Source organism: Chrysemys picta, chromosome 12, assembly GCF_011386835.1.
Source record: "Chrysemys picta bellii isolate R12L10 chromosome 12, ASM1138683v2, whole genome shotgun sequence".
In the NCBI taxonomy this organism is placed as follows: Eukaryota; Metazoa; Chordata; order Testudines; family Emydidae; genus Chrysemys; species Chrysemys picta.
The window spans coordinates 51,876,058-51,903,471 of NC_088802.1; the positions used below are offsets into that span (position 1 = coordinate 51,876,058).

General features: G+C 42.1%; 1 protein-coding gene across 2 annotated transcripts in view; it reads right to left on the reverse strand.

Moving 5' to 3' along the window:
- LOC101950163 (ABC-type organic anion transporter ABCA8) overlaps positions 1-27,414 on the reverse strand; it is a 61,139-nt gene that overhangs the window by 12,088 nt on the left and 21,637 nt on the right. The window contains exons 10-26 of one of the 2 annotated variants that reach the window (XM_065563686.1): positions 25,976-26,147; positions 25,098-25,156; positions 24,301-24,411; positions 23,232-23,407; positions 20,885-21,004; positions 19,588-19,726; positions 17,657-17,747; positions 16,623-16,762; positions 15,027-15,146; positions 13,644-13,845; positions 11,876-12,042; positions 10,307-10,434; positions 7,914-8,051; positions 6,938-7,051; positions 4,889-5,059; positions 3,066-3,179; positions 646-699 (exon numbers count right to left, since the gene is read on the reverse strand). In XM_065563686.1, coding sequence (XP_065419758.1) covers positions 646-699; positions 3,066-3,179; positions 4,889-5,059; positions 6,938-7,051; positions 7,914-8,051; positions 10,307-10,434; positions 11,876-12,042; positions 13,644-13,845; positions 15,027-15,146; positions 16,623-16,762; positions 17,657-17,747; positions 19,588-19,726; positions 20,885-21,004; positions 23,232-23,407; positions 24,301-24,411; positions 25,098-25,156; positions 25,976-26,147 — 2,216 coding nt within the window. Of the gene's footprint in view, positions 1-570; positions 700-3,065; positions 3,180-4,888; positions 5,060-6,937; positions 7,052-7,913; positions 8,052-10,306; positions 10,435-11,875; positions 12,043-13,643; positions 13,846-15,026; positions 15,147-16,622; positions 16,763-17,656; positions 17,748-19,587; positions 19,727-20,884; positions 21,005-23,231; positions 23,408-24,300; positions 24,412-25,097; positions 25,157-25,975; positions 26,148-27,414 lie in introns of both variants that reach the window. The other variant, XM_008167729.4, reaches the window with a different exon arrangement.

Sequence of the window (27,414 nt, forward strand, 5' to 3'; positions counted from 1 at the left end):
CCCCACCACAGCAGCCACAGAGCTGGGGCTGGGAAGGAGGGGAGTATCTCCCCCACCACAGCAGCCACAGAGCTGGGGCTGGGAAGGAGGGGAGTATCTCCCTGGCAGCCGCAGCCCTGGAGCTGGGGAAAGTCACCTCTTTCTCTGGCCGCTGCAGCCCTACACATTGCAAATCCCCCCACTCCCTCTTCTCACCCCACTACTCCCTCCCCACCTACCCTCTATTCCCCCCAAGGCCACCACTTCACCTTACATGTGCGTCTTCTCCAGGGTCCAGGCACCTAGTTAGCGGAGCCACACCTGTGCAGCTTCACTAATTAGGTGGGTGGCCCTTCATTCTCTCACGAGCGGCTGCCCAGGTATGCACCTTAGAAGGAACTATCCGCGGATCACCTGAATGGAGCTCGCGGATCCCAGTTTGAGAACCTCTGCCTTAGAGAAACCACAAAGCTCTTTGCCAGGGTGTTACTGCCCGCTTCCCACTGAGAAACCATGAGGTTTGTTTTGTTTTTCCAAAAAGCATAGCCAGTTACGCATCTAATTTCTTCGTGACATAGTACAATAGTTTACCTTCAGAGACCTGATCACAACACCTATTAATGGATACACAGGAATCAAAATGGAGAAGAAATAATGGATAATTGCCTCGCTGGAAGTGATCCACGTGATGGCATTAATAATGAAGATAACCAGCATTACCTAAAAAGAAGCAAGAAGGTAACTCATACTAGATAAAGAAAAAGCAATCTTTGCTCACTGTTGCCAAGAATTGGATGACACTACATTTTGGGTTATATGGTGAATATCGCACAACTTACTTATTAGATGATGAATACTGAATACAAAACACAAATATGAGAAAGGTTGATGGGAAGGAGTCAGGACAATGAGTTAGAGTCGGCATTTGGGAGAAAGGAACATTTCTGTCACTCCATTGCCCTCTAGAGTGTCCTTGTTTTTTACCCCCAGCACCTATTATCGGTCAGAAGCCGTACTGCCAATCAGGTCCTAAAAAATAATCAAGAACTTTTTAAAAATTGGATTCTTTTTATTTGCTTCTGTTTTTTTTGAGCTTGGTGTATGTGTGTGTGTGTGTGTGTGTGCGCGTGCGCACGCCATACTTCAACCTTTTCTCCACAACAGTGAGCGTTACACATTTACTTTTATTTTGAATTAAAACAGAGTCTCACGTGATCACATGACTCCAGCAGCTGGGACTTTAAGAAAACACACCAAATATTATGAAACTTCCAATAAAATCAAGAGTGTTGGCAGCACTACATACTTTGGCATATTCTGGTAGATAAAATACCTGGAAAGAACCTTCCATTAAGTTGCAGCATAATTAGCTTGGTGATCGTGAACATCTTAGCTTGTTGATTTTTTATTATTTATTTTTACCATGAGGCTTTTAGAGAGTTCAGAGAGAATATGCAGATATCTGTAAACAACAACATCTCTCAGGGATCCTTTTCCCAACCTTGTAGAAAAATGACAATGACGTAATGTTTGAACCTTTTTAGATTCAGAACTGCAGGACGTACAAACCAAAGATCTTCTCTAGGGCCTTTGCACCTCATGTCTAGCCTTGGCAGTACACAAAATCCTTAAAAGGGTGTCTCTGGAAAGTTTATTTAGGTTGCAAGAGGCACCAATGTAGTTGAAATGTATTCAGCTACAACTCAGTAATCTGCCGACCAACATAGAAGGATGTCTCAAGACTAGATCTGGTCAGAATTATTTTTTCTTCCTCTCTGGGGAAAGTTTCAAGTTTTCAGCAAATAAACTGAAATATTCTGATTCTGAAATACCCCCTGGGAGTCGTAGTTCAGGTGCCTCATGCTCCCATTCTCTTCCATAGATTGGGCTCCCTGGTCAGACTACATCTCCCCTCATACACCATGGTCTCCCCTCTTGTCCAGGGGAGGTGGCTCATGCGGCCATGGTGCATCATAGAAGCCGAAGTCTGACCAGGGAGCCGGGACCATGAGGAGAATGGAAGTATAAGGCACTGTAGCAGCATTTCAGAATCAAAATATTTCAGGTTTTAACCAAAGGTTTTTGATTTTCAGGTTTAGTTCAAGGTATAAAACTGTCTCTGTTATAAAATGTCTCTGTCACTTTCTGCTACAAAAAACAGAAGTTTTCTCTGTCAGGCAGACACTTTTCACACACCAAATCACCAACTTTCCATCAAAAAGCAGTTTAAGCGGAGAATTTTGAACCAGCACTATTCAGGACAAGAAATTTGTTTATGAGGCATCACTGAGCCTCTGGAATAGTAAGTTTGGATCCAGAGTGGTACAGTTTCCCCCCCACCTCGGGGGGGGGGAGGGCGGATTTTTGTTGCTGTTATTTAGATTGTGGTTTACAAGATCCAGACAAAGGCAAGTTACAAGAACAATACTTTCAGGGGCGGCTCTAGCTTTTGTGCCGCCCCAAGCATGGCAGGCAGGTGGCCTTCGGCGGCTTGCCTGCAGGAGGTCCGCCGGTCTCGCGGCTTCGGCGTACCCGCCGCTGAAGCCACTGGACCAGGGACCTCCCGCAGGCAAGCCGCCAAAGGCTGCCTGACTGCCGCCCTCGCAGGGACCGGCAGGGCGCCCCTCGCGGCTTGACGCCCCAGGCACGCGCTTGGAGCGCTGGTGCCTGGAGCCGCCGCTGAATAGTTTGTATTTCCATTTGAAAAAACACAAACAAACAAACAAAGATTTTGCTTATGAGATTTCGCCCTGTGCAAAATATTGGAGGGGAAAAAAATCTGTTTTCAACCACAAAAAATGTGGAGCGAGAGCGCGTTGGGAATTCTGGGTAGGGGACCACAAACCACTTGAAACTTCTGTAGCAAAAGAGAAAGGATTGGAGAGGATATTAAAGAAGAAAATGATGTGAATAATGCATCATAGTTAAAGGTACAGAGCTGTTTCTGTTATAAGATGACTGTCATTTTCTACTTCCTGGAGCTGCACAGGGTGTTTCCACTTGTATCATCACCTGAACGCTCAAAAGTTGAAATACAGTTTCGTAAACTTTATAGCATGCTGTACATAATCTAGCCATTTGCTTACCGCTATGAGGATAAAAGACCAAAAATCACAGCTGTTGCATCGCTTTCGAAATGTGAAGGCAATTACATACACGAACAGAATCATAGAAGCTCCGTAGCCAATAATACAGGTAAACTATAGAGAGGAAAACTCTTATTAGGGGTAAGTGAACTGGTATGAAGAAATAAAACTGCAGCACTCTAGTTCAATTTAGATGACAATAATACTAAGATCAAGGGACAAAAAAAACCCTCCAATTTAAGTGCAAAGTACTTTTATAAGGAGGCTAAGATTTATTATCTCCATTTTACAGAAGGGGAAACTCAGACACAATGCGGTGAAGAAGAAAAAAATAGAGCAACAAATAATAAAAATGCTTAGGTCTTATATAGCCCTGTTCATCAGTAGACCTCAAAGCACTTCACAGTCTGTAACGTATTTATCCTCACCACACCCCTGTGAGGCAGGGCAAAGCTCTTATCCCCAGTGCACAGATGGGGAACTGAGGCACAGAAAGATTTAGTGACTTTCCCAAGATCACAAGGATGTCTGTGGCAGAGCAGGGAACTGAATGCAGGTTTTCCATCTCCAAGGCTAGTGTTCTAACCACTAGACCCTCTTTCCTCTCAAACAGCATGTTAGAGAGCTTAACAATTACAGAACCAGACAGAGACCATGCAAATAAACATACAAAACAATACAGAAGTGAGGATTTCACAACTACATCTATACAGACATAAGGGTTTTCCAGCTGTGTCTATTGATAAGCGAGTTCTTACCAGACACAAAACTATCAAACTAAATTTCCTTTTACGTGTTTTAGGCTCTTCCCTTTCTCTGGAGGTGATCGATCGGATCACCTTCCTAACAGCCCCAGATTGTCTTATTTCAATATGACTAAACAGGGCCTCAGACTGTCACAGTGAGAGAAGGCCCTTCCACAGATAGACAATGATTTTGATTCTCTCTTTTATACCTCTATAACTAGCTAAGTGATAAGAATACACCTAAATTCTTAAAGTATAGGCCAGACAGGCTTGAATATCTATATCCTAACACAGCACAAAGATTTATGCACCTGTGGGGTGATAGCCCCATCTGAGCTAGACTGTGTGGCTGTTTAACAAGCAACCTGTGACCATTTCCTTGTTGGGGATGTATTATGTTCCTCCTTGCTTGATTATTATTGCTAGGGAAAAAACCTGCTGTCCTACATACAGTTCTGCTCTCAGACCTGGTTGTGTCCAGAATTTCATCCCTAAAATCAGTGAGCTTACTCTGGGTTTGCACCGGCGTAACTTAAAACAGAATTAGACAGTTTCCCTAGAAGTGAAATTGCAATGCTGACGACAACTCCCAGAGGCATCAATTCTGGGAACACTTATACATAATAGGAACTTGTTGGGAAATCTCTTATAGGCTCATTTTGAATTTTTCTTTTTACTAGGTGGGGAGGAGAGAGCAAGGAGAAATACAGAAGACCTTTTTCACAAACAGGAATCTCATTTCATTGTGAGAAATCCATTTTTTGCATCTGGGGCAAATTCAGAATTCTTGCTGGCAGAAATGGCAAAATTTTTCCATGGATCAAATTTGAATCTTTTCAAATGAATGCCCAGCAAAAAAATGGCCCCTTTGCCTTTCTCTGACCTATGGGTGCAGGCACTTGAAGATCCAACTGGCACAAGGGATTACAATTTAAATGAATTCTGAAGCCAGGAGTTGACTGGTTTAATTGCTCCCCTTCCCTGGTGGAGAGAGAGGGGTAAACTTTATCTTCTGGATTTCCCTCTCTTGTTTTCAAGGGTGAATTATTTTTCAGTGATCTAAATAATCAGATTTACCAGGGCAAAAGCTTCACTGGCACTCATAGAAATTTTGTAACTCAATGCAAAGATAATTCCAAACATTGAGAAGAGAAGAATCAAGTACAGTGGAATATCCACCAGAGCCTGCCCACACCAGTAGGCTGAAGGGAAGAGCCCAGAGACCCGCAGCTGGGAACGAGCTTTTATCTAGGAAAGGAAAGGAAAAAGAGAGGCATTATTATAGAGAGATTTTAAAAGCAACAACAGTCCTTCCAATTAGTTGACTTCATGTTCTGAGTTGGCTCAGGGAAATAAAGGTACAAACAAATCTCCATTTCTTCTTCCTCTGTAGAGTATTCACAGGACTTTCCCCTTTCTCACTCTCTCTAGCGATTGCTGCTCTCTTCTCCTCCTCCTCACTGTCCATGTCTATTTTCCCCGCTTCTCTCTCTCTCTCACCCCATTTGTTTCTTCCTTCCTTCTTTAGTTGCTTCTTTTCCCTGCCTCCTTGCTTCTTGTCCCAATGGCAGTGGAAATATCTTAATAGTGTACCCTGAAATACCGGTGAATGAAGAATAAAAAAATGAAAACCAGTATCTAAAAACATTAACAAGGTAGCTCCAGAACAAAGAGTCTTGCTATGATTGTTGGCATTCATTAAAGCAAACCCAGGGATGTATCTCGCGTCAGTTTAGATGAGCATGCTGTGTTCATAGGACAATAGAGTAGATGGATAAAGGGATACATCAGGGAATCATGCGGGCAGATTTAATATTCCCTCAGTGTATTCTTCACACACCAACAGAAAGCAATACATTAATCATGCTATTTTTCCTACAGGCTGGGAAGATTGAGGGGAGGGGAGGACAGGGGAGGGAGAGAGAGAGAGAGACTGTTATTGTCATGTTTATTTTTATATATTGGGGAGGCTCCCAGACACTACCATGATGGAAGCCATTGTGTACCTAGTGAAAGACTTCAGAACACAGATTCCTTCATAGTGGTAGATAATCACCTCTAAGTCAGTCATCTAGTCCAGGGGTTCTCAGGACAATTTTTTTGGTGGCCTCAGAGTGGCCTCACATTTTTAAGTATTTTAAGTATTTTCCTAAAACACTTAATTAGCTTTAGGCAAATCAAATAAATATGCACATATATACACGTCCAAATCATTGTAATTTATTTATTGCTAGCAAGTTAAGTCTATTGTGAAAAGTGATATGAACAAACATACAGGTACCACTTTTCATAGCAGATTTACTCAGCCCAGGCAAGCCTGGGGACAAATTAAGCTCTGGATAGAGGGTCAGGGGAGGCAGCGGGGGCCAGGGGAAATGGGGGTGAGGAGTTGGGGGGAGAAAGCAGGGGGTTAGAGCCTGAAGCCCTGTGGCCAGAGCCTGGGGCCTGCTGCCGTGCAGCCAGAGTGCAGGGCTGGAGCCCGAAGCCCCACGGTCAGAGCCTGCTGCCCCACCACGCCAGGGCTGAAGCCCAAAGCCTGAGCCCCACCGCACCTGGGAAGGTGGGGAATGCATCAGCTCCCTGCTCCTACAGCAGTGTGCACCAGGTATCTCCAGATGGGGGCACCCCTGCTGCTGGCCTCAGCAACCAACACCAAGACAGGGCATCCAGGAGCAACAGGGACGGGGAGCGGCCACTGCTCTGCCTCCTCTCCTCTAATCACAGCCCAGGAGGCTGTGGCCGCATTTGAGAAACACTGAAAGTCCATCTGATCTGCCTGCAAACTCTTTTTATAATTGCAATTTGATATAGTATTGAACCGCTCTTCTATGAAACCTTCCTTCTTCCACCAGGAGAGTACCTGTCTTTGACCTGTTACATATTTGTACACAGCTATCACTGTGCCTCTGCTCTCAGTTTTATTTCTCTAGATAGATCGTGCCTTGGTCTTTTAGCTGTTTCTCAGAGTGGTTAATTTCAAAACCTTTTAGTGTTTCGATTTCTCTCCTCTGAACTCTGCAAGCTATGGCCTTGTAAGAATGTGACAGCCCAAACCAAATGCAGTATTGAAACAGATCTATCCAGGCCTCCCCCTACATAATGTCTGCTAAAATTCAAGGAATTTACCTTATAATCTTGTACGCTGTTCATTGCAAAGTGAGGTGGGAAACCAGGAAGTAAAAGCAGCAAAATAATAAGATAGCTAGAAATAAAATAATTCCATAATTCTGGACGATTCTCCTGGGGGTGAAAAAAAATCAGAAAACATCCGAAGAAAACATCTGCATTGTATTAGTCTGGGTATCACAACTGGAGCTGGGCAAATAGTTGGGTTTTTTTGTTTACTGGCAGTTCAGAAAAATTTGGGGAAAAAATTGGTTTAGGTCAAATCAAATCTGAAAATTCTGAAAGATTTCAACAAATTCAAAAAAGTCTGTTTCAGGTTGAAGGGCACATTTCATTCCACTTGATATGTTCTGTTTCTAGACCTTTTAAAATGCCTGGAGTCATAAAATTTGGGAGGAGGTGCCCCCTTATCACTTTTAGTCCAGTGGTTAAGGCACTCATCTGAGATGCGGGAGAGCTGGTTCAATTCCCCTGTCTGCGTGATATTGGACAGGGATTTGAACTTGGCTTTCCAACCACCCAGCTAAGTGTCTGAAACACCAGGCTACAAGGAGGTCCCCTGTGTCCTCATGCCCCCTCCCATAGCCTCTCCTCTCCCATACCCCCCCTCTTACCCCGCACCAGAGACCCAATGATTAGGGGGAGGCTGCCAGAAGGGAAATGGTTCAAGACTCATGACTAGGGAGGGCCAGTGAACCCCCAAAGAAGGTTCTCCTATACACAGGCTATGGTGCAGAGTTCTCTTTTTTACAACAAAAGGATATGAGCCAAAGTCTCCACTGGTATACGTGGGCCCAACTCTGCTAAAAAAAAGTGTTTATATTTATACTAGTGGTGAATTTGGACCTATATATAGAGAGAGAGAAAACAAATTTGCTTCGTAATAAAAAACCTGATCACATATTGAGCAATTAGATCCCTCTTTCCCAACCATACGTATTAGAAGCATTCCTGGCAGGGAAGTTATGACACTTACAAAAAAAAATGGATGACTCCAGATTCGAATTTGTGCAGTGGAATTTAAGGTTCGCAGCAAGGCATTGCTAATGATGTTCACAAGCACTGGAAAGCAGTTGATTGTTTCTATGCTGCACATAACTGTAAACCTGTAGCTCTGAAGAAAAGCAAGACAAGACAAAAGCTCAGAGGTGTTTTCTACTGGAGGGGTTATCAGGAAAACTATTCATCAGTTTACATTCCCACTCACAGACTACTTTACTGCAAGATGAATCTAGGAATGCGAGAATTAGTTTTGCCTATACGTTGGCAGGAGTCTAGGCTACAACTTGACCTGCTAAAATTGAGCCAAGAGGTGTTAGCTCTACTGGAGATTAGTAAATGTGGTTGAGTTTAAATCAGGCTTACCTGATTATGGGGTTGTGGGGGTGCTCCCAGTCCCCTGCCCTGAGCAGCTCACGGCAGGGGGTTGGAGAGGGTATGTGTAGGCGGACTGCAGCGGCCCCACCTTTGCTCCGTCCTGCCCCAATTCCACCCCGTTCCCCAAGGCCCCGTCCTCACCTCTTCTTGACCTCCTCCCCTGAGCGCGCTGTGGCCCTACTCCTCCCGCTCCCTCCCGGAGCGACCTGAGCACCGGCAAACAGCTGTTTGGTGGCGGGGGAAGCGCTGGGAGGGCGGGAGGGGGGAGGGGCAGGAATGCAGCACGCTCGGGGAGGAGGTGGGGGAGTGGGGAGCTTGGCTGCTGGTAGGACCAAGCTTCTGCCCCCGCAGCTACCCAGCCCTGGGGCCCCCTGTCGTTGGGGAGCCCCGTGCTAGGGCACCATGTATTTTACTGTAAATCCGCCTCTGACTCCTGTGAAGACCTTGGCAGATTCTCGTCCTTCCAATCCTCGCACTGGACAAAAGGTCAATTTGTTGGCCTTTTTGACAGTTCAAGGTGGCCCTTTATGCCCCCAGCTTCTCCCTGTATTTCCTGGGTCTCTTGAATCAGGTAAAAACTGTCACTGCCCCTTTTCCTGGGTGCGGGGAGAGGGCTACTAAGCTGGGTATCTGCCTAACCAGCGTTGGTATTTTTCATGAATCACCTCTTAGAGTACGTCTACACAGAGATGAAAGACCCCTGGCATGACCACAGCTGGCTTGTGTCAGCTGACTTGGGCTAAGGGTCTAAAAACCTCTGTGTAGATATTTGGGCTTGGGCTGGAGCCTGAACTCTGTGACCCTCCACTCTCATAGGGTCCCAGAGCTCGGACTCCAGTCAGAGCCTGAACACCTGCACAGCAGTTTTTCAGCTCCAGGGCCCAAGCCCCACAAACCTGAGTCAGCTGACCCAGGCCAGCTATGGGTTTTTTATCCCAGTGTAAACACAGCCTGAGTGATTCCAGATCCCCCAGGAAATCGTGCCCAGTGAGCCAGGAATGCACAAATCCATCTAGCATGCCTTGACACAAAGGCCTCTAAATATTCTACTGTCCATATCATCTGGCCCATCTCAATACAATAGCCTCTGAAGTTTTCATGCTTTCAAGGACGGGGTGAAAGATACAGATAATATTTATAAAGTTAAAGCCATATTTCACAAAAGATACTGCATGTGTTTGCAATCTCTGTCACAGTCAGATATAGAGAGAGAAAACAAATTGTTTTCTCTCTCTATATCTGACTGTGACAGATTGTTTTGCATGTCAAATAAAGTGCTGTTCCATTTTTAGGGCAAGTTCCAGAGACAACTCCTGGTTTTGCAGATCAATAAAATGCATCCACAATTCACTGCGAGGGTAAAACTGCAACCACAAAAACGAAGTGTGTGACATGATCCAGCTCAAAATCACGCCTTTCCTGGCTCAATATAAGCCCATTTGCTTTTACCCACATACGATTATTGCCTATTATTTAATACGAGATGGTCTAGCTCATCAGTCTGTGATTTGCCCAGTATAAGGAGCAATGTGTCACTGAGCCGACCCTGGAGCTGCCCTGAAGGGGGATTGTGAATCCTTGGACCACAGTCTCCTTTCCCCACTACTTTGCGGAGGGAGCATGCTGTGATCTGCCAGTCCCTGGGGCAGCGTATACTTCCCAGTGTACCTGCGCAGCTCTGCCCTGTCCTGTTTAAGCGCAAATTCAAGAAGGGGGACAAAATGGCTTTGAAAAGCCTGATACCCCCTGTACTGGAAGTGGTGCCATGGAACCCTAAGCCTGTTTTCTCCTGGATGCAGGAGGGCCACAGTCTGGCCCTATTTGAATTCAATGTCGATGTGTTTATTTTGCAATTTTGTGAATTTCACTTTGGCTTATGTTTGATCTTCATGTCTTTGGCGCTTATCCATCAGGAGCTTCATTCAGACAAGTTTCACAGAATCCACATTGGCATCTTATTTATTATTAAAGAAAAAAGGAGAGACACACTACCTGGTTCTCCCAGGATACTTGTATAGCCCCATTATGGATTAGCTTCTCTGTGATATTTTCCCCTGTTGCTATTTCCAGCATTATGTTCTGAGTCTCCAAAGCATGGATGAAGTCCTGAATGCTTGAACCTGGTATGAAGGCAACAGCAGAGAAATCACAATCTTTGAAGATTTTTTTTTTTTTACAATAAAAGTTCTCCTTGGGTCTTTGGTAAAGTCCCCACCAGGACCAGAGAAATAATAATAAAATAAATCCTATAGAATTCATACACCATTCATAATAATCCATTGCATTTTCTCCACAGTTAACTTGCTGCTTCCAAACTTTTGCATTATGAATTGACTCACCACTCTGCTGATTCTCTGCATGTTTAAATTAGTTTACTGCCCTAATTCTTCTGTATTTCAGCTGTTTTACTACTCCTATTAATTTCTCTTCTCTTGCTATCGTGCCTATGATACTTCTCCTTTGCTACCTTGTCCGTGTCTCTCTCTAACACCATCACTCCTATCACTGAATGCAAAGTCTCCCATCTCATGTCCACCTGCTGCTTTATTTATTAAATTCCTTCCCACTTCCTTGCTTGCATTGCCACAGTGCTCACAACCCCTTCCTTCTCAAACTCTCTGTGCCCTATGGCTCCTTCTCCTCACAACATAAGCAAGGTCTCCTCAGTCCTCAAAAAAACCTGGATCCTGCCTCTCCAGCTACCATCCCATCTCATTCCTGCCCTCCATCAAAAGCACAGTCCACAACCAAGGCATTGACTCCTTCTCCAACTCCAATTTGGACCCTTCCAATCTGTTTTTCTTTTTCCCCCTTGGGTGTCTAATCTGCTTTTCCTTGACAAATCTCAGGGCTTCTTCTCCACCGTCGTCCTCTCATTCAGGGCCTCATTATATGATCAAATACTGCAATATCAGGGCTGCCGCCTCTCACGATTTTATCGCTAGTTTCACAATAGTGGTAGTTTTTATTAAAGCCCCTCGGGAATCAGACTGCATGAGAATTTCAGCTTTCATATTTTTTTTTAAAAAAAGTATCTAACCCTCATATTTGCTGTGAAAAATTTGGAAAGATTAAGCAAATGTACCTTGACAGCAAATAAAAATAATGTAATATATATTTTTAAGTAAAAAAAAATCATGATTTTTAGGTTAGTCTTATGATTTTTTGAGGGCTGGCTCATAATTTTTGAATGCTCAGGGTTGGCATACTGCAGCATCCTTCTTTCAGGTAGCCGACACACACGTTGCCCTTATTCGTTCAATACAAAATGAAACCACAAAAGTGATTTGCCTTCCAGGTGATCTGACAATGCCATTCTTCTCCTCAGATCCGTTCTCTGGCTTCTCATTCAGTCTCACATCAAATATAAGCTTTTTGCCACCACCTCCAGATCACCCTGCCCTTCTCTGCTTCTTGGGTTGCGCTCCTTGTTGGGCCCTGTATTGCCCTCTACGACATCTGCTCTGCCAATATTCCCCCCTCCCCTGTCAAATTTCCTTGCAAAGCTAAAAGCAGTGGCATAGAAAAAGACCAACCTTGCTCTTCTGTTTTGCCCCTCACCTGTTTTATTGAGAACTAGAAGGCTTGTGACTTCCTTGTGAGATTGTTTCCCAGGAGGAAAAAAATACAGACCAGAGGACAGCTCCCAAGAATTTAATTGTTTCCATAAGACAAGCACGATTAAGTGGATAGCTAAAGGTAACATAAAAAGTCCACACAGCAGTAATCTAGATTGAAGAACAGATCACAAATGAGTTTGGAGACAAGACATTTTGCAAGTTGCATTCTTGTAGGGGGAGCTGGTAGCAACCCATATATTTCGATCGTATTAAGAAAAAAAGATTCTTGCCACTTTATTTTGAAAAGCTGTACCACTCCCATTGTGTATGTCAGGCCTTTACAATTCAATGGGATGAAAGCTCTAGGGTTAGAGAGGTGCCTTTTCTTTGACCCATGAAATTCCATTCAGGTTTGGCTGAGATATAAACTTTTGTAAATCACCATTTCCCTTCTATTGCTTGTGTTTTAAGAGAAAATTATGGTAGCATGCAAAAAATAACAACGGAACATGAACATTCTCATCTAATGCCGGGCTGACAACACGGCCAAAGCAGCAGCAGTGAACGCAATACTGGGAACCTCAGAAGCAGACAGCCCCTATAGGGTGTAGTGAAGAAAGCTAGGATTCTGGTGACCCCTGCCTCCAGGCACAGACACATGTACCCGCTGGCCCATCCCTTCCTCAGAAGGCACCAGATGGAAGATGCTCCCTCAACTTCCTGGGTCGGTGGGGGAGGAGAAAGGATCCAATGAACACTTCCAGCCAGTTCTAACTGTAATAACCAAGGAGCTGGTGGAAAGTTTTTTACAACAAGATTTTCTGCTGGAAAAGAGTTTAATTGAAAACAGTTTTTCTTCATAGAAAAACATTTAATTTTTTTCATTGACAGGACATTTCTACACAAAATTAAATTAAAAGATTTTATTTAGTTTCCTTTTAGAAAGTCAAAAAGATTCTAAATTTAGGATTTTTTTTGTTTTTTCCTTATCCTTTTTTTCATTTCTGCCACTGAATGCAACAGAATAAATATCTAGGGTTTTTCTTTCTTCTTTTTCTCTTTTTCAATTCTAACTTTTCACAACTTCCTTAAAACTTTGGAAAAGTTACAGAGTTTTTCCAAAGTTGGAGAAGTTTTGAAAATGTACCGATTAGGGGAAAAAAACCAAGAAACAATAAAAAGTTGAAAGAACAAACAGACATTTCATTCTATTGCATTGACAATATGGGGAAAGGAAAAAATATGAAAGGAGAAAAAAAATAATATTTGTAAACATTTTCTTTTTTTTAAATACCAAGATTAAATGAAAATCGTATTCTTTTAGTTTTGAAGTTTTGCCACCCCCGAAAAAAGATATTTCAAAATGATATTTTTAAGAAAGAACCTGGGCTTTACAACTAGCACCAATAATCATATGGCTCATTTAATTATGTACATCATTCAGTGCAAGACACTCCCGGTAATAAATTAATCATTGGATGGGGATGTATAGTTGGGGAAGCTTTTGTGTAGCTGGAATTGGCAAGGTAGGTATTTTCCCAGAACACTGGCTGATCTGCGTTCTATGTCATGAATCATTTAGAGAAAATATGTGATTTACAAGCAAACACTGTTGTGATTGAATTATTTCTAATGTTCCAGGAACATTCAAGGTGAGAGGGAAGTGGATCCCTGAAGTTCCATCCTAGCCCACTCCACAGACAGCTGTGCTATGAACATCCTCCCACAGACTGATTTCACCTAAACAAGTCAGACACACTGTCACTTACATGGATCTAAGGGTTTTATCTTCATGCTTCAGCTTTAAAAAGCGAATTCTTGCCATGGCACACACTTGCTGTCTCCAGAGGGCTGTGCCAGTTACAGTCGCCTTTCCAGTGTCTGAGAGTGACAGGAGACCTTGCTCCATTTCATCAGCAGAGAAGGCATCTCTTTCCTCTTCTGCCTGCTCCGCACTGAAAACACCATAATCTACAAAGAGTTTTCAAAGTTCATAGTTCAACATAACTCCTTGACAACGTTTTTTATATGCAATAAAAACAGAAACACTGGCAGGGACAAGAATACACACAATTATCAACTGCTGACCAGTACTACATGGCAAGGCTGAACATAACTATCTTCTAATTTGCTACAAGGGAAGAGATCTCAGTTAAGATGGGCTCTTTGGGGAGTATTAAGTAATAGAAAACACTTTAGGACCTTGAAGAGATGTACAGAAAATCCATCTCTCATCCACTGTTCTGTATCCAGAGATCTCTTCAAGTTTTCTACTCATGAGGCTTTCCCCCCATAATTATACACTTTAGTAAAAGATACCTGAAGGTTAAAGTATTAAGTAGAATTGTTCATGTTTAAATCTGATGTATAAATAGACCCCCTAAGCCACCATGGAAAACCCTCCAAAAGGAAATGTTCATCATTCATGGAAACCTGTGTTTTCATAAAATAGACTCCTTGTTGCTTTTGCATCTTTAGCAGAGATCACTTTAAAAAATTAGAAAAACTGTGGTATATTGAAAACTGTGTTAGAATCACAAGCTACCACTTCAAGTTCTAAGGATTTCCTGGTCCAGCTTGCAGGCTAAGGGGGCTCTGCAGGCAAGTGTGGCAACTGGCCTCTCAGCAGGGAGTCTGCAAAGAGCCTGACTAGAACAAGGTGGGTTGAGTTCTGCATCTCTGTCTTAGGGAGCAACCTGCTTTGTCTCTGTTTTTAAGGTATGGATTTTAAGAAATCCAATCCAATCTAAAAATTGGGCACTGGTACACATTCTTCTCTGGACAATTCAGGAGGACTTTGCAAAATAAGTTGCAGAATGAAGTCTATGTTACAGGCTTTTCTGAAAATCGAATGTCTGCCTCTTCGTTGTTGTATCTTATGAAACAATTACATAAGCACTTACCTCATCACCCATTTAATATTTGATAGCAAGTCAGGAGTAAAAAAAAAAGTCCTCTTTCTGTGTCCTACATGTTTGGATTTCCAATTGTTTTTTAGCCATGTTTAAAAATATAGTTAACTATTCAAAGCAATTTTAGCTAGTCATTTCTATCTCTGAGGATGCCCCAAAAGGTAAGGATCCATATTTAGCAGAAAAAGAGCATAAGATGAATTTAAAAATAAATTTTCCTTGGCTGACCCAGAATTTTACCTTCTTGATCAGTTGCTGCTTCACCCTCCAGCTTCAGGAAGACATCTTCCAGGGTTGTCATGCTGACGCCATAATTAATAATCCCCTGGCCAGAGTGGCTGTCTAGGCCACAGAACAGATCTGCATGACAGAAGGTGCAGAAATGTAAATCCAGAGTAATTCCTGACACGCTTCTGTACCTGAAAGCAGAATTTAACTCTATCTTCTAATCCTAGGGTAAACGTTAGAACTATGGGTTTACAGAAATCTCCAGGACTCTCTTTTTAATCAGTCTTCGTGTTTGATAATATGCTGCTGAGTATTTAAAGTTTGAATTGAAGTTTTACTGGAATATGTACGCTCAAGAGTCAAAAAAAAATACCGGGTGCCAATTTTGATTGTCCACTTTTAAAATTTTCCAACATCTTTCCACATTCTCCCATGCTACCTCTTCTGCATGGGAGGAGTTTCCCGGCAATGATCTGCAAAGGCAACTCACTGTCCTCTTTTAAATGCATCCTTAGAACGCTTAGGCTAGGTCCACACTACCCGCCCGATTCAGCGGGTAGAGATCGATCTTCTGGGATCGATTTATCGCATCTCATCTGGACGCAATAAATCGATCCCAGAAGCGCTCCCCCGTCGACTGCGGAACTCCTGCTCGCCGAGAGGAGGAAGCGCTGTTGACGGGGGAGCTTGCCTGTGCCGCGTGGACCCACAGTAAGAAAAATTAGTTAGATCTAGGAAACATCGACTTCAGCTATGCTATTCTCGTAGCTGAAGTTGCGTTTCCTAGATCGATCCCACGCCCCAGTGTGGACCAGCCCTTAGCTGCTATGATGCCTTAACAAACAACCCAGCAAGGTTTAGACAGCTGATTCACTGGGACCACTGCCTTTCCCACCAACCAGTTTCATTTCATTATTTTCTTGGGTTCACCTCATTTGTTTGTTTAATCTACCTACCTACCATTATTTTTCAAATTTCAACCTTTTGTGCATTTTCAGGCTCTGACTAGGGCTGGATCTGTAAATGCCAAAATGTGGTAAGACAGACTAAGCTTTTGGTATTTCCAGCCCAGCTGGAAACACAAAAGTAGTAGAACTCTTATGAGGAAGCATGGACTCAAAATTCTGGCCCTTTGCAGACTCAAAGAAATATCAAAATTTAAATAACTAAACTGAAACTAAAGTCTGATTCCCAAACATGCGGGAACAATTTGTATGATGGGGCTGCTAAGAGCCATTGAACCCTGTATATAATGGAAACCACTTCAAGCCAGGGGGTGTGGCAGTACCTCCAGCACCTATACTGATTCCTTTCAGTCTCCTTCATCATTACCCTGCATCTAACAGAACAAATATTTGTGTCAGGTTCAATTTTGATGTACTTTCTCATGAATGGAAGAAAACCACATATTTTGATCTTAAATACATAGAGAGACTAAAATCTTGGAAAAAATTCCTTATGCAAATGTTCATCATCAGTAGGTTACCTTCCTGATGGAATTCAGGAGTCAGATACAATCTCTCTCAACATTAATAAAAAAAAAAAAACAGAAAAAAGAGAAATAATTCTATGCATGGTAGATTCTGGATTATGTAAACACATAATTACCTGGAAATTTATCCACATTTTCTAAGGGCAGCGTATAACTCAGTTCATTTTCACTCTGTCCTGTGAATGTGGCATCAGGGATGTACTGTCTGACCAGAGATGATATGTTCTCAGAGTCACAAACCTCACTGACATGCATCCTGTTCATATTAAGAAGGCAAAGGTTTACATTTTCACAAGAACAATGTATTTATCGTTATGATGTCATATACCAAGAGAGCCAAATCCATCAGTCCTCACTCTGGAATAACATCCAATCCCTGCAGCAGATCTTAATTAGACAAAACTTCAGTGGCAATTTTGTCTAAGTAAGGATTGAAGGATTTGTTACCAACGCCTTGTGTTATACCAACCTCATGGGTTGGCTAATGTAATAAAACAAGTGATTAGGAATAACCAACTGATTTAACAGTATCCACAGGAAGAGTTTGGCAAAAAGAGTCTTACAAAGGTCCCAATTCTGCAAGGGTGCTTAGGACCCTCAGAGTCTATTGAAAGGAGATGAGGGTACTCAGCATCTTATAAGAGATACCCAGAATTTTAGGATCAGGCTGAAAAGAAAGATGGCTTTTAGGATGGAGTGCCCTCTGAGCCAACAACTCTGTTACCTGGGGAAGTGAATCACATCTGCTTCATGGAGCATTTCATTACTAAGATTCTAGGAATTCGGCACAATAATGAGAAAAAAAATTAATTGGTTGTAAGCTGAGTCTGAATACCTGCGGCGTTACATCTGATGAAAGGTGATCTCAGATCATAGTGCCTTAACAATACAATTAACAGCAAAAATATATTTATTTTTCATAACTGGAACCATAGATATTCCATGTGCCAGGTTGGGAGAACAATTTGACACAATCTCTTCAATACATTTTGAAGTTTTTATACTCATTCCAGTTAAGCTATATTAGGAAGCATTTATATTTAAATTCCCAGAGATGTTGCTTGATAGGAATGAAATAACATTTCTTCTGCTACTGTGATGCAAATTTAGCACTATGAGGAATGTTTTCAAACAAAATAAAATAAAATACCTTAAGTGATACCCAATCCCCCATTTTTTCTTCAAAAACAGAGAAGATCCAACACACTTTATTCTTCCATGTGAAATAAAAGCTTTCCGGTCTAAGGAAAGAGAAAAACAAAATCATTTATATAATGAACCTCACTTTCTGGAATGAATTCTTCTTGAGTCATTAATAAAATTAAGAATCTAAAGTACAGCATCTAATAAGCAGATCATAGAACGCTGGTTACAAGACATGGAGTGATAATTCAAGAAAGAATGGGCATGCAGAGGTTAGAGGTGAAGAGAATAATTTAGGAAGGATTACCAGCAGAAATGCGTTTTTAAAGAGGAATTAAGACAGATGGGGTGCATGGTGGACACATGGGAAACCATTGCAAGAGTAGGAGCAATATGATAAAAGACAGAATTGCCAAGGGTGAAATAGGCAAAGGAAAAGGACTACAGAAAGCAACCTGACCCTGACAGAGCAACAGATGCAAAACCTGGAGACGTATGTCCACAGCTATGATGATGGATATCCCTCCCCCAACACGTCTTTCAAAATCCAGGAGTTCTGCACATGCCTATCACAATATGTTGGGTAACTCATCCAGTGCATTTAATGCCCCAGACAATTACTCTGCTCTCAAATGAACTCTCATGGAACAATGATAAAAGACAAAAACACCCCACCAAAACACTTTTCACAAAGCAAGCCCTCCATGTCTGACCTCCCAAGCCTTGTCCTCAAAGGAAACCTGTATAACACCTTCAAAAGATGAGCCTGGGAACTTCAAATCATGACTACACTGGACACTGAAAACCATGGACTTAACAGAGACACTAGTTTTATGGCCCTATTACAACAATTTGTAACACACCTGCTGCCTACTAACCCTCCGTTGTCCTATGACTGCAGAAGTATTAATTGCCTGCTTCATTTTAAGTAGTCTCCTACAACATGTGTGAATCGCATATGTTTTACAATCTGTCCCATCCTGTATTTAGCTTGGCTACCTTCTCCAGACCTGAGGAAGAGCTCTGTGAAGCTCAAAAGTTTGTCCCTTCTACCAGCAGAAGTTGGTCCAGTAAAGTATATTACACCTCATCTACCTTGTCTCTTACAAAGAGCATAAGCAGTGAAAGGGTACAATGAGGTTGTGGTGAGATTAGGTAAGGGGGCTGCTGTGGGTGAGGATGACACAGTACGACTATTTCACAGCCACATGTACATTCAGAATTAGAATGGTATCTCAGATGTTATTGTAATGTGAATAGAGATGTGAAGGAATTAAAATAATCTCTGCCCCCAGATCAAGAGTATGACAAAGGAAGGATGCTAATATCGGGAAATGAAAGGGGAAATTATTTGGTGAAAATGGCAGGTTAGCAAACTGGACTACAGAGTTGTTCATTCATTTGCAGGACATGACTGGAGTTTTAAATTCAATATTGCAGCAAAGCCTCCACATTTCTGACCAGAGGACTATTAAAATGGTATATTTTAATTTAAAAAAAAAAAAGACACACACACACCCCTTTCCAGGATAAATAGTCAATAGCAGATGGACATGAATTCACACTATATGTGGCCCCTCATAACCCTATGATTCTAAAGCAGAACCAATTTATGGTGAACTTGGATATAGTGAAACTCAACTTATCAGTGAAGCAAAAAGCCCTGAATTGCTTCATTGCAGTTCAATGAGTTTTTCTTCCCCTGTTAGGGCCAACCTTTCAGTCCTTATTGAGTCAAAACTTCTATTAAAGGCAATGAGGATGGAATCCTGGTACCACTGAAGTCAATGGGAATTTTCCCATTGCTTCAATGGTACCAAGATTTCACCCTAAGAGTTTAGCCTCAGCAAGGTCCATTCTAAAAGAAAACTCTGCTTATAAAATCTTATTCCATCTACTTATAAAATCTTATTATCTAATGAAATAAGCTGGTCTCACCAGCAAGGATATCAGCTTCATCCATGAATTGGGTACTGAATAGAATCACTCGACCAGCTCTACGTTCTTTCAGTAGGGTCCACACATAGTGTCTGGAACGGGGATCCAATCCAGCAGTTGGCTCATCTAATAGCAAAACCTGCAAACAGGGGTGAAATCAGACCTTCACTGTGTTGCCAACTCTCATGATTTTAGTGCGAGTTTCGTGATAATTGATGTTTCTCTTATAGCTTCAGCTGCTGGAGTCAAGAGATTGCATGAGAGTCTCAGCTATCACGTTTTAACAAAGTGTGCATCCCTCTTGGTTGCAGGGAAATGACAGAAAACATGATCTGAGGGCACCTTATAGGTGCAAAAACCAGAAAGCAAATAAACAGAACCCCTAGATTTTTTTAATATCATGATTTTTACATGAAACTCATGATTTTTGGGACCTGACAAGATTTTCAAACACTTGAGGTTGGCAATACTGCATTCAGATTCAGTTACAATGAATAATTTTTGGTATATTTACAGATTTGAGTGGTTTTAACTCCTTAATTTTCTTTTCAGGTGATTTTAACATCAAAATGCAACTCTACAGGCTTTTCTCCATGGGGACATCCAGGAAAATTAATCTGAATTAACTAAAGGTATGAATTTGAAGTGGATTGGTTAAACCACACTAAATCCCTGTGTGGTCATTGTTATTCATAATTAAAATGGCTTCAATTAACTCTGGAAGTGAATTAAACTAAACTGAATTAAGGCCACTTTAATTTTGAATGATAGTGTCCACACAGAGATTTAATATGGTTTAAATAATCCACTTTAAATCCAGACCCTTAGTTAATTCAATGTAACTTTCCTGGATGTGTCTATGGAGACAAGCCCTATGCCTGTATTTTTACTGGTTTTCCTAGTTTATTTATTTATTATCCTTTTTGTTGGTGCTAAACATGGTATTGATGTAGCCTCAATCTATCTTTCTTTCGTTTGTTAAGTAAATTTCAGTCAATATTCTGGAATCATTTAGATATTTTTCCAATCTTGTTCCTTGGACACATCATATTGTTTGAGATGATGTTTATAAATTAATGGCATGAAAATGTACTTTGTATTGTCTCAATCCTGCAAAGACTTACTCGTGTATCTAACTTTACGCACTATGAGGGGTCCTATTGAAATTAATAGGCGCTAGGGTGCTCGCAGTGTGTGGAGATAAGTAGGTGTGTAAGTCTTTGCAGGATCAGAGATTGTGTGTTTAAATACATATACGATATAAACACCAGTTGTGCATATGACCGCTCCTTTTTACCTCTGGATCTCCTAACATGGCTATCCCAAGAGACAACTTTCTTTTTTGTCCACCACTCAGTTTATTAGCTTGGGTGTCCTGAATCTTGATAATATCCATCCGTTTCAAAACTTTTTGCACCTGGAAAATGACAGAAAAATAAATGTCAAGGACTGGTATGTTTAGGCTTTTGGGTGCTATTATTCCCAAAATATAAACTTGCAAGTAACCGTTTCATATAACTACGGTGGTTACACAACATGTGTGTCTGTCAGCAGGTCCTGGATGCTTTTTTGTTAGAAAACAGTGACGCAGCAAGAAGAATTGTAGTAAGATCTTGATTAAGCATGCCCACAAGCCTGCGTTTATCTGACACTAGCCTGGCCAGGTTTGCACTCCTGAGGTCCGGGTGTCACATTCAACTAGATCACTCCTGAAACCTCCAGTTCTACTTATCCTGCAGAAACGACGCGGATTGAGATGTCATACAAGAGCACAAGTTCTTGGATTTAAAACCCGACTATTTCACAACAACAGGTCCATTCAGAATGAGACTGGTATCTCAGCTATCACTGAAAAATGAGTGGAGATGTGAAGGTACTGAAATAATCTCTACTATCATGGCACTATAATGGAGTGCAGCAAGAAAAGTGGGCTTGCCTCCCTGGTGTGGTAAAACGAAAAGGGTTACATAGACTCTCAGGGTACATCTACAAAGCAATAAAAACCCAGTGGCAGAAAGACTCAGAGCCTGGGTCAACTGACTTGGGCTCACGGGGCTCACGCTGCAGGACAAGTGTAGACATTTGGGCTCATCCTGGAGCATGGGAGCTGAAACCTGATGAGGTGGGAGGGTCTTGGAGCCCAGGCTCCACCCTGAGCCTCAGCATCTACACTGCTATTTGTACAGTTGACCCGGGCTCTGCGACTTGCTGCCATGGGCATTTTTTGCTGTGTAGATGTACCCTCAGCGCCAGAGTTTTAAAGGTATTTGGGATCCTAAAGAAGCAAATGGGCCCTACTGGGATTTTCAAAAGTGCCCAAGCACCTATTTGCAGCTGTTGGGCCTAAATATCTTTTAAAATCTGGCCCCAAGCTCTTTGGGCAGGGGCCATCTGTTCTGTTTTGCACAGCGCCTAGCACAACGGGGGCCAGGTCCATGACTGGGGCTGCTAGAAGCTAACACAAAACAAACAAATAATGAGTATTCTCCCCTGTACAAGGGGCTCTGCAGGTACTTTCATTTTCATGGAATCCTGCACCTGTGATATTTCTTATATATAATTGGCTAGATTTTTTGTCAGTGTAAATTGAATTTACAAATGTCTTATTCTTAGACAAATTTTATACCATACAATTTGCATGAGAAAATGACATGATAAGAACATAACAACAGACATACTGGGTCAGACCAAAGGTCCATCAAGCCCAGTATCCTGTCCTCTGACAGTGGCCAATGGCAGGTGCCCCAAAGGGAATGAACAGACAGGTTATCATCCAGTGATCCATGCCCTGTCACGCAATCCCAGCTTTGGCAAACAGAGGCTAGGGACACCATTCCTGCTCATCCTGGCTAATAGCCATTGATGGACCTATCCTCCATGAATCTAGCTCTCTTTTGAACCCCATTATAGTATTGGCCTTCACAACGCCCTCTGGCAAGGAGTTCCAGAGGTTGAGAGCATGTTGCATGAAAAAATACATTCTTGTGTCTGTTTTAAACCTGCTAACTGTTAATTGCATTTGGTGGCCCCTTGTTCTTGTAGTATGAGAAGGAGTAAATAACACTTCCTTATTTACTTTCCACTATACCACTCATGATTTTATAGACCTCTATCATATCCCCCCTTAGTCACCTCTTTTCCAAGCTGAGAAGTCCCAGTCTTATTAATCTCTCCTCATACAGAAGCTGTTCTATACCCCTAATCATTTTTGTTGCCCTTTTCTGAACCTTTTCCAATTCCATATGATGCTGTGAAGTAGAAGTTCTTTCCAAGTGAACATATACTTACCTCCGCAGCTCTCAAACTGTGGATTGGGACCTTAAAGTGGGTCGTAACCCCGTTTTAATGGGGTCACCAAGGCTGGCATTAGACTTGCTGGGGCCTGGGGCTCAAGCCCAAGCCCCACTACCCGGGACCAAAGTCCAAGGGCTTTGGTGCTGTGTGGCAGGACTCAGGTTACAGGCCTCCTGCCTGGAGCCGAAGCCCTCGGATTTCGGCTTTGCGCCCCACCCCATCCCCCCCAGCCTGAGGCGGTAAGAGCTTGGGTGGACTCAGGGTTCGATCCCCACTCCTGGGGTCATGTAGACATTTTTGTTGTCAGAAGGGGGTCGCAGTGCAATGAAGTTTGAGAACCCCTGACTTACCTCATACTCTACCTCAACGGCCCGAATCCCTTTGATTTCAGCAAAAACTCGCAGATTTTCTTTCACTGTTAAAACTTCAAACTGAACGTTGAACTGTGGGCAAACCCCAAACAATGCTCTAATTTCTTCCAGATCCTCCATTTCTGATAGTTTGTACTTGTATATAGTTGCAGAACCTGTACACATGAACAAAGAAAGATTGATGATGTGTCCTTTGTTCTTTCACCCAAGCACATTTGAAATCAAGGAGTCCTTGTGGCACCTTAGAGACTAACAAATTTATTTGGGTATAAACTTTCGTGGGCTAGAACCCACTTCATGAGATGCATGGAGTGGAAAATACAGGAGCAGGTATAAATATCTGAAAGGATTGCTGATATATGACATCATGTGCAGCAATGCCCCTCTGCCATGTACATTGGCCAAACCGGACAGTCTCTAGGCAAAAGAATAAACGGACACAAATCTGACATCAGGAATCATAACATTCAAAAACCAATAGGAGAACACTTCAACCTCTCTGGTCACTCAATAACAGACCTAAAAGTGCAATTCTTCAACAAAAAAACTTCAAAAACAGACTCCAACGTGAAGCTCCAGAACTGGAATTAATTTGCAAATCAGATTAGGCCTGAATAAAGACTGGGAGTGGTTGGGTCATTACAAAACCTAAACCTAATTTCCCCAATAATAATTTCTCCCTATTGTTACTCACACCTTCTTGTCAACTGTCTGTAATGGGCCACTCTCTTACCATTTCAAAAGTTATTTTTCCTCTCTTGCTATCCTGCTGTTAATTGATTTATCTCGTTAGACTGACCTCATACTTGGTAAAGCAACCCCCATCCTATATATTCATATATTTATACCTGCTCCTATATTTTCCATTCCGTGCATCTGATGAAGTGGGCTCTAGCCCACGAAAGCTTATGCCCAAATAAATTTGTTAGTCTCTAAGGTGCCACAAGGACTCCTCGTTGTTTCTGCTGATACAGACTAACACGGCTACCCCTCTGAAACTTGAAATCAAGCATATTCTTCCTTTCAGTTTAGAAGTGTATCATCGTACCATCTGATGGCTGGGAAAGTCCACTGAGGATGTTTAGTAGAGTAGTTTTTCCAGCTCCACTATGACCAAGTAATGCAGTGATCTGGCCTTCATAAATATTTAAGAACAAACCTAGTATAAAAATAGTATTATGTTAGGATTGAAGTTCGTGAAGTAAATTAAGTCCTTCCTCTCTCTTTCTATGTGCCCATCACCAAAGTATGGTGTCCAGGTGCCAAACATGACAATTAAAGAAACAAGATTTCTGTCTAAGAAGAGATAAGCAAAGTCAGAAATTCAGAACCCACAATGTGAGTTACATCTTCAGTAACCAGGTTCAAACTTGCAAGAAGTTTTTCATTATATTAGTCAAGAGGGTGCAATGGGGGAAAAGAGACACAGATGTAATAACTTTTAGAAAGATCTTAAATTGCTTTACTCTGTTCCTACAATGCTCACTCCCTTTTATTCTTAGTAAAGATAGAAATACAGTCACAGGGTAATCATCAGTTGCATGAATTAGGTTTTGGGATAGTCTTTCAAACAGTCATGGTGGATACAGATTTTGCTTCTTTACTTCTTCCACCTTTTGATGTCAACATTTCTTACAGCTATTATTTTTCCTTCTTATTTAACAGGGATTAAATGTTGCAAAGAAAACATTTGCAATGTCCCTAGATTTACATGTTAATAAGTATGGATAAGCAGAATTACTGTATCTTCTCACAATAAGAAAAGAGCAGCCCGAAAATTTCAGAATTGATTGGGTTCATTTTTGGTTAAAATCCAAACAAAAAGGTTTAAGAAACTTTTCATACCTCTCAAAGCTTCTATTTTCTTGTTCTTTGTTTTATATGTTTTTTTAATATTGTTGAGTCTAAAGGAAGGGAAGCAAGTTATCATTAGCACTGGATTCCAATTATTGAGTAAATACTGCCTTGCACCATAATAAATAATACCACCTTGATCATATATAATGCTTTGCTTCAGTAGATCTCAAAGTGCTTTACAAAGGAGGGCAGTAACATTATCCCCATTTTACAGATCGGGCAACTGTGGCTCCGGGAGGCGGAGTGATTTCCCCAAGGTCAGTCAACAAACAGCAGAGCTCAGAATAGAACTCAGGTGTCTGGACTTCCAGTCCAGTGCTCTCTCCACTAGATAACACTACCTCCCTAGTAATTTATACCTGTGCAAGGTAGTGTATACCTCATCTGGTAGCCTTTTACAATCCCCTTTCACAAGTGTTAATGTCTACACAGAGTGGAAGATCAGCCCTTTCATGTATAAATATACAATGTTACATCAGATTGTCCTTTTACCTTTGAAGGCTTTGGGGATCAAATCTGAAGTAGGTTGCAGGTACAAGGAGTTTGGGTTCCCCCTGCCAGAGTTATTTTTGGACAAAATTAGCATCACAAAACCAATTTACAGTTTGGCTCAGTTCATGTACAACTGGCCTGATTTGGTTCCTAATCCCATCTGCATGGTAACAGCGCTTGACCTAACTCTGTACTCTTACTTTGTGGAAGAACGTATTCTCGCAAAAATCCCACGTAGGGGAAAGCGGAGTAGGCTGAAGTAAAGCTAAATTGATCATTGGAGCAGGGATAGCAACAGCTGCAGGTGAGCTCTGCTAAACCTCTGATGCCACATGTCATCTATAGGTTTCTTCTTATATGCAGTAGAGTTTTACCTGATGGCTTCCTTCCCGTCAAATTCTGAAGGCACTGGCTCCATGCTGTCATTGAAGATACGTTCATGGTTTTGTTCAGTTTCAGGTCTCTTACCAGCATAACCTCTCCTGCTTTTGCACCAGTATGATGGCTTCAGGCAAAACAAAGGGGGATATTTCATACCATATTTGTCTAATTGGGAACAAAGACGATGAATCTTTAGTTTATCCAGGCATAGTAGACTAAAGCCTAATTCATGGCATTAAACACTTTTAGCGTCAAATTTTTTAAAAGTATTTATGTGCCTAATGATGCAGATGGGCACCTTGCAGGATTTTCAAATGTGCTTAGGTCCTTAGCTCCTTTAAAAATCCCATTAGGCACCTACTGGCATCTTGAGGCACCCAAATACCTTTAAACATCTGACTCTTTATTGATTTCAGCACTGGGCAAATCCATCTCTCTACAGCCACAAAAGACCAACTGTTAGAAGAACTGGTATCTCTCTACAGCAAAATAGGAGTTCTTGGTGTGGTTGGGTTCATATGCCCATGTGTTCCAGAATCCATTCTGGGCATAACAGCACATAAGAGACAGGAGGAAATCCACTGCTCTGCAGAGGTTTCCACCCATCCCTCAGCACAGGCGGTTCATGGAAAGCCTCTACTCAAGTTACTTTAATCATTAGGCTAAAGTAGCCTCTGTCCTGCACCTTCAGCCTGAGGATCGGGCCCATGGTTAATCTCTCAAGCATCTGTCATAGCTGTTAGATCCTGAACCCAGCACCTGGTTCTGAGCTATCATGAGAAGAAAAAAAAAAACCCCTACACACTCAAAATGGAAGGGGAAGGGGGAAATCACATTTCCCAAACATGGCTGAATAATTTTGGCCGGTTTATCAGGCAGACAGCAACAGCTTAAGAGGTAGGAGCATGTCATTGGTATTTCTTTAGCTTCCCTGGCCTTGTCTGCCCTAGTCACAGGGCCGGGTTAAGGCACAGGCACTGTAGGGCTGTGCGTAAGGTTCTGGCTCCTGGAATCATTTAATGACCTCTGAATCTCAGATACCATTTAAAAACATCTGTTTTGAGCCCTTGTCATTGCAAAGGAAATGCTGAGAATGTGACCTGAAGGAAACCGAATGCAGAAACATCCACCTGAGTCTATAGGTGTGAGGGGTTTGACCCATTCCAAGAGGGGGTTTGCTCCAGGACTGCTTTGAGGGCTCTCACCCACTGTGTACATGGCAGGAGGAAAGCCCCATGCAAGCAGAAACACCCTGGCTGCTGGGATAAGTTTTGTATATGCCCTTACTTGCTACTAGCCCTGGGGGAAAGGGAGGTTCTGCTGCTGGGGGACAGGAAGGGGTGGGAAATGCTGCTGACACTGGAAGTGGGGAGCAGGGTCATGTTGCAGGGGCTCTGGATTGCCTTAACTTTCTTATATACAGTTTATGATG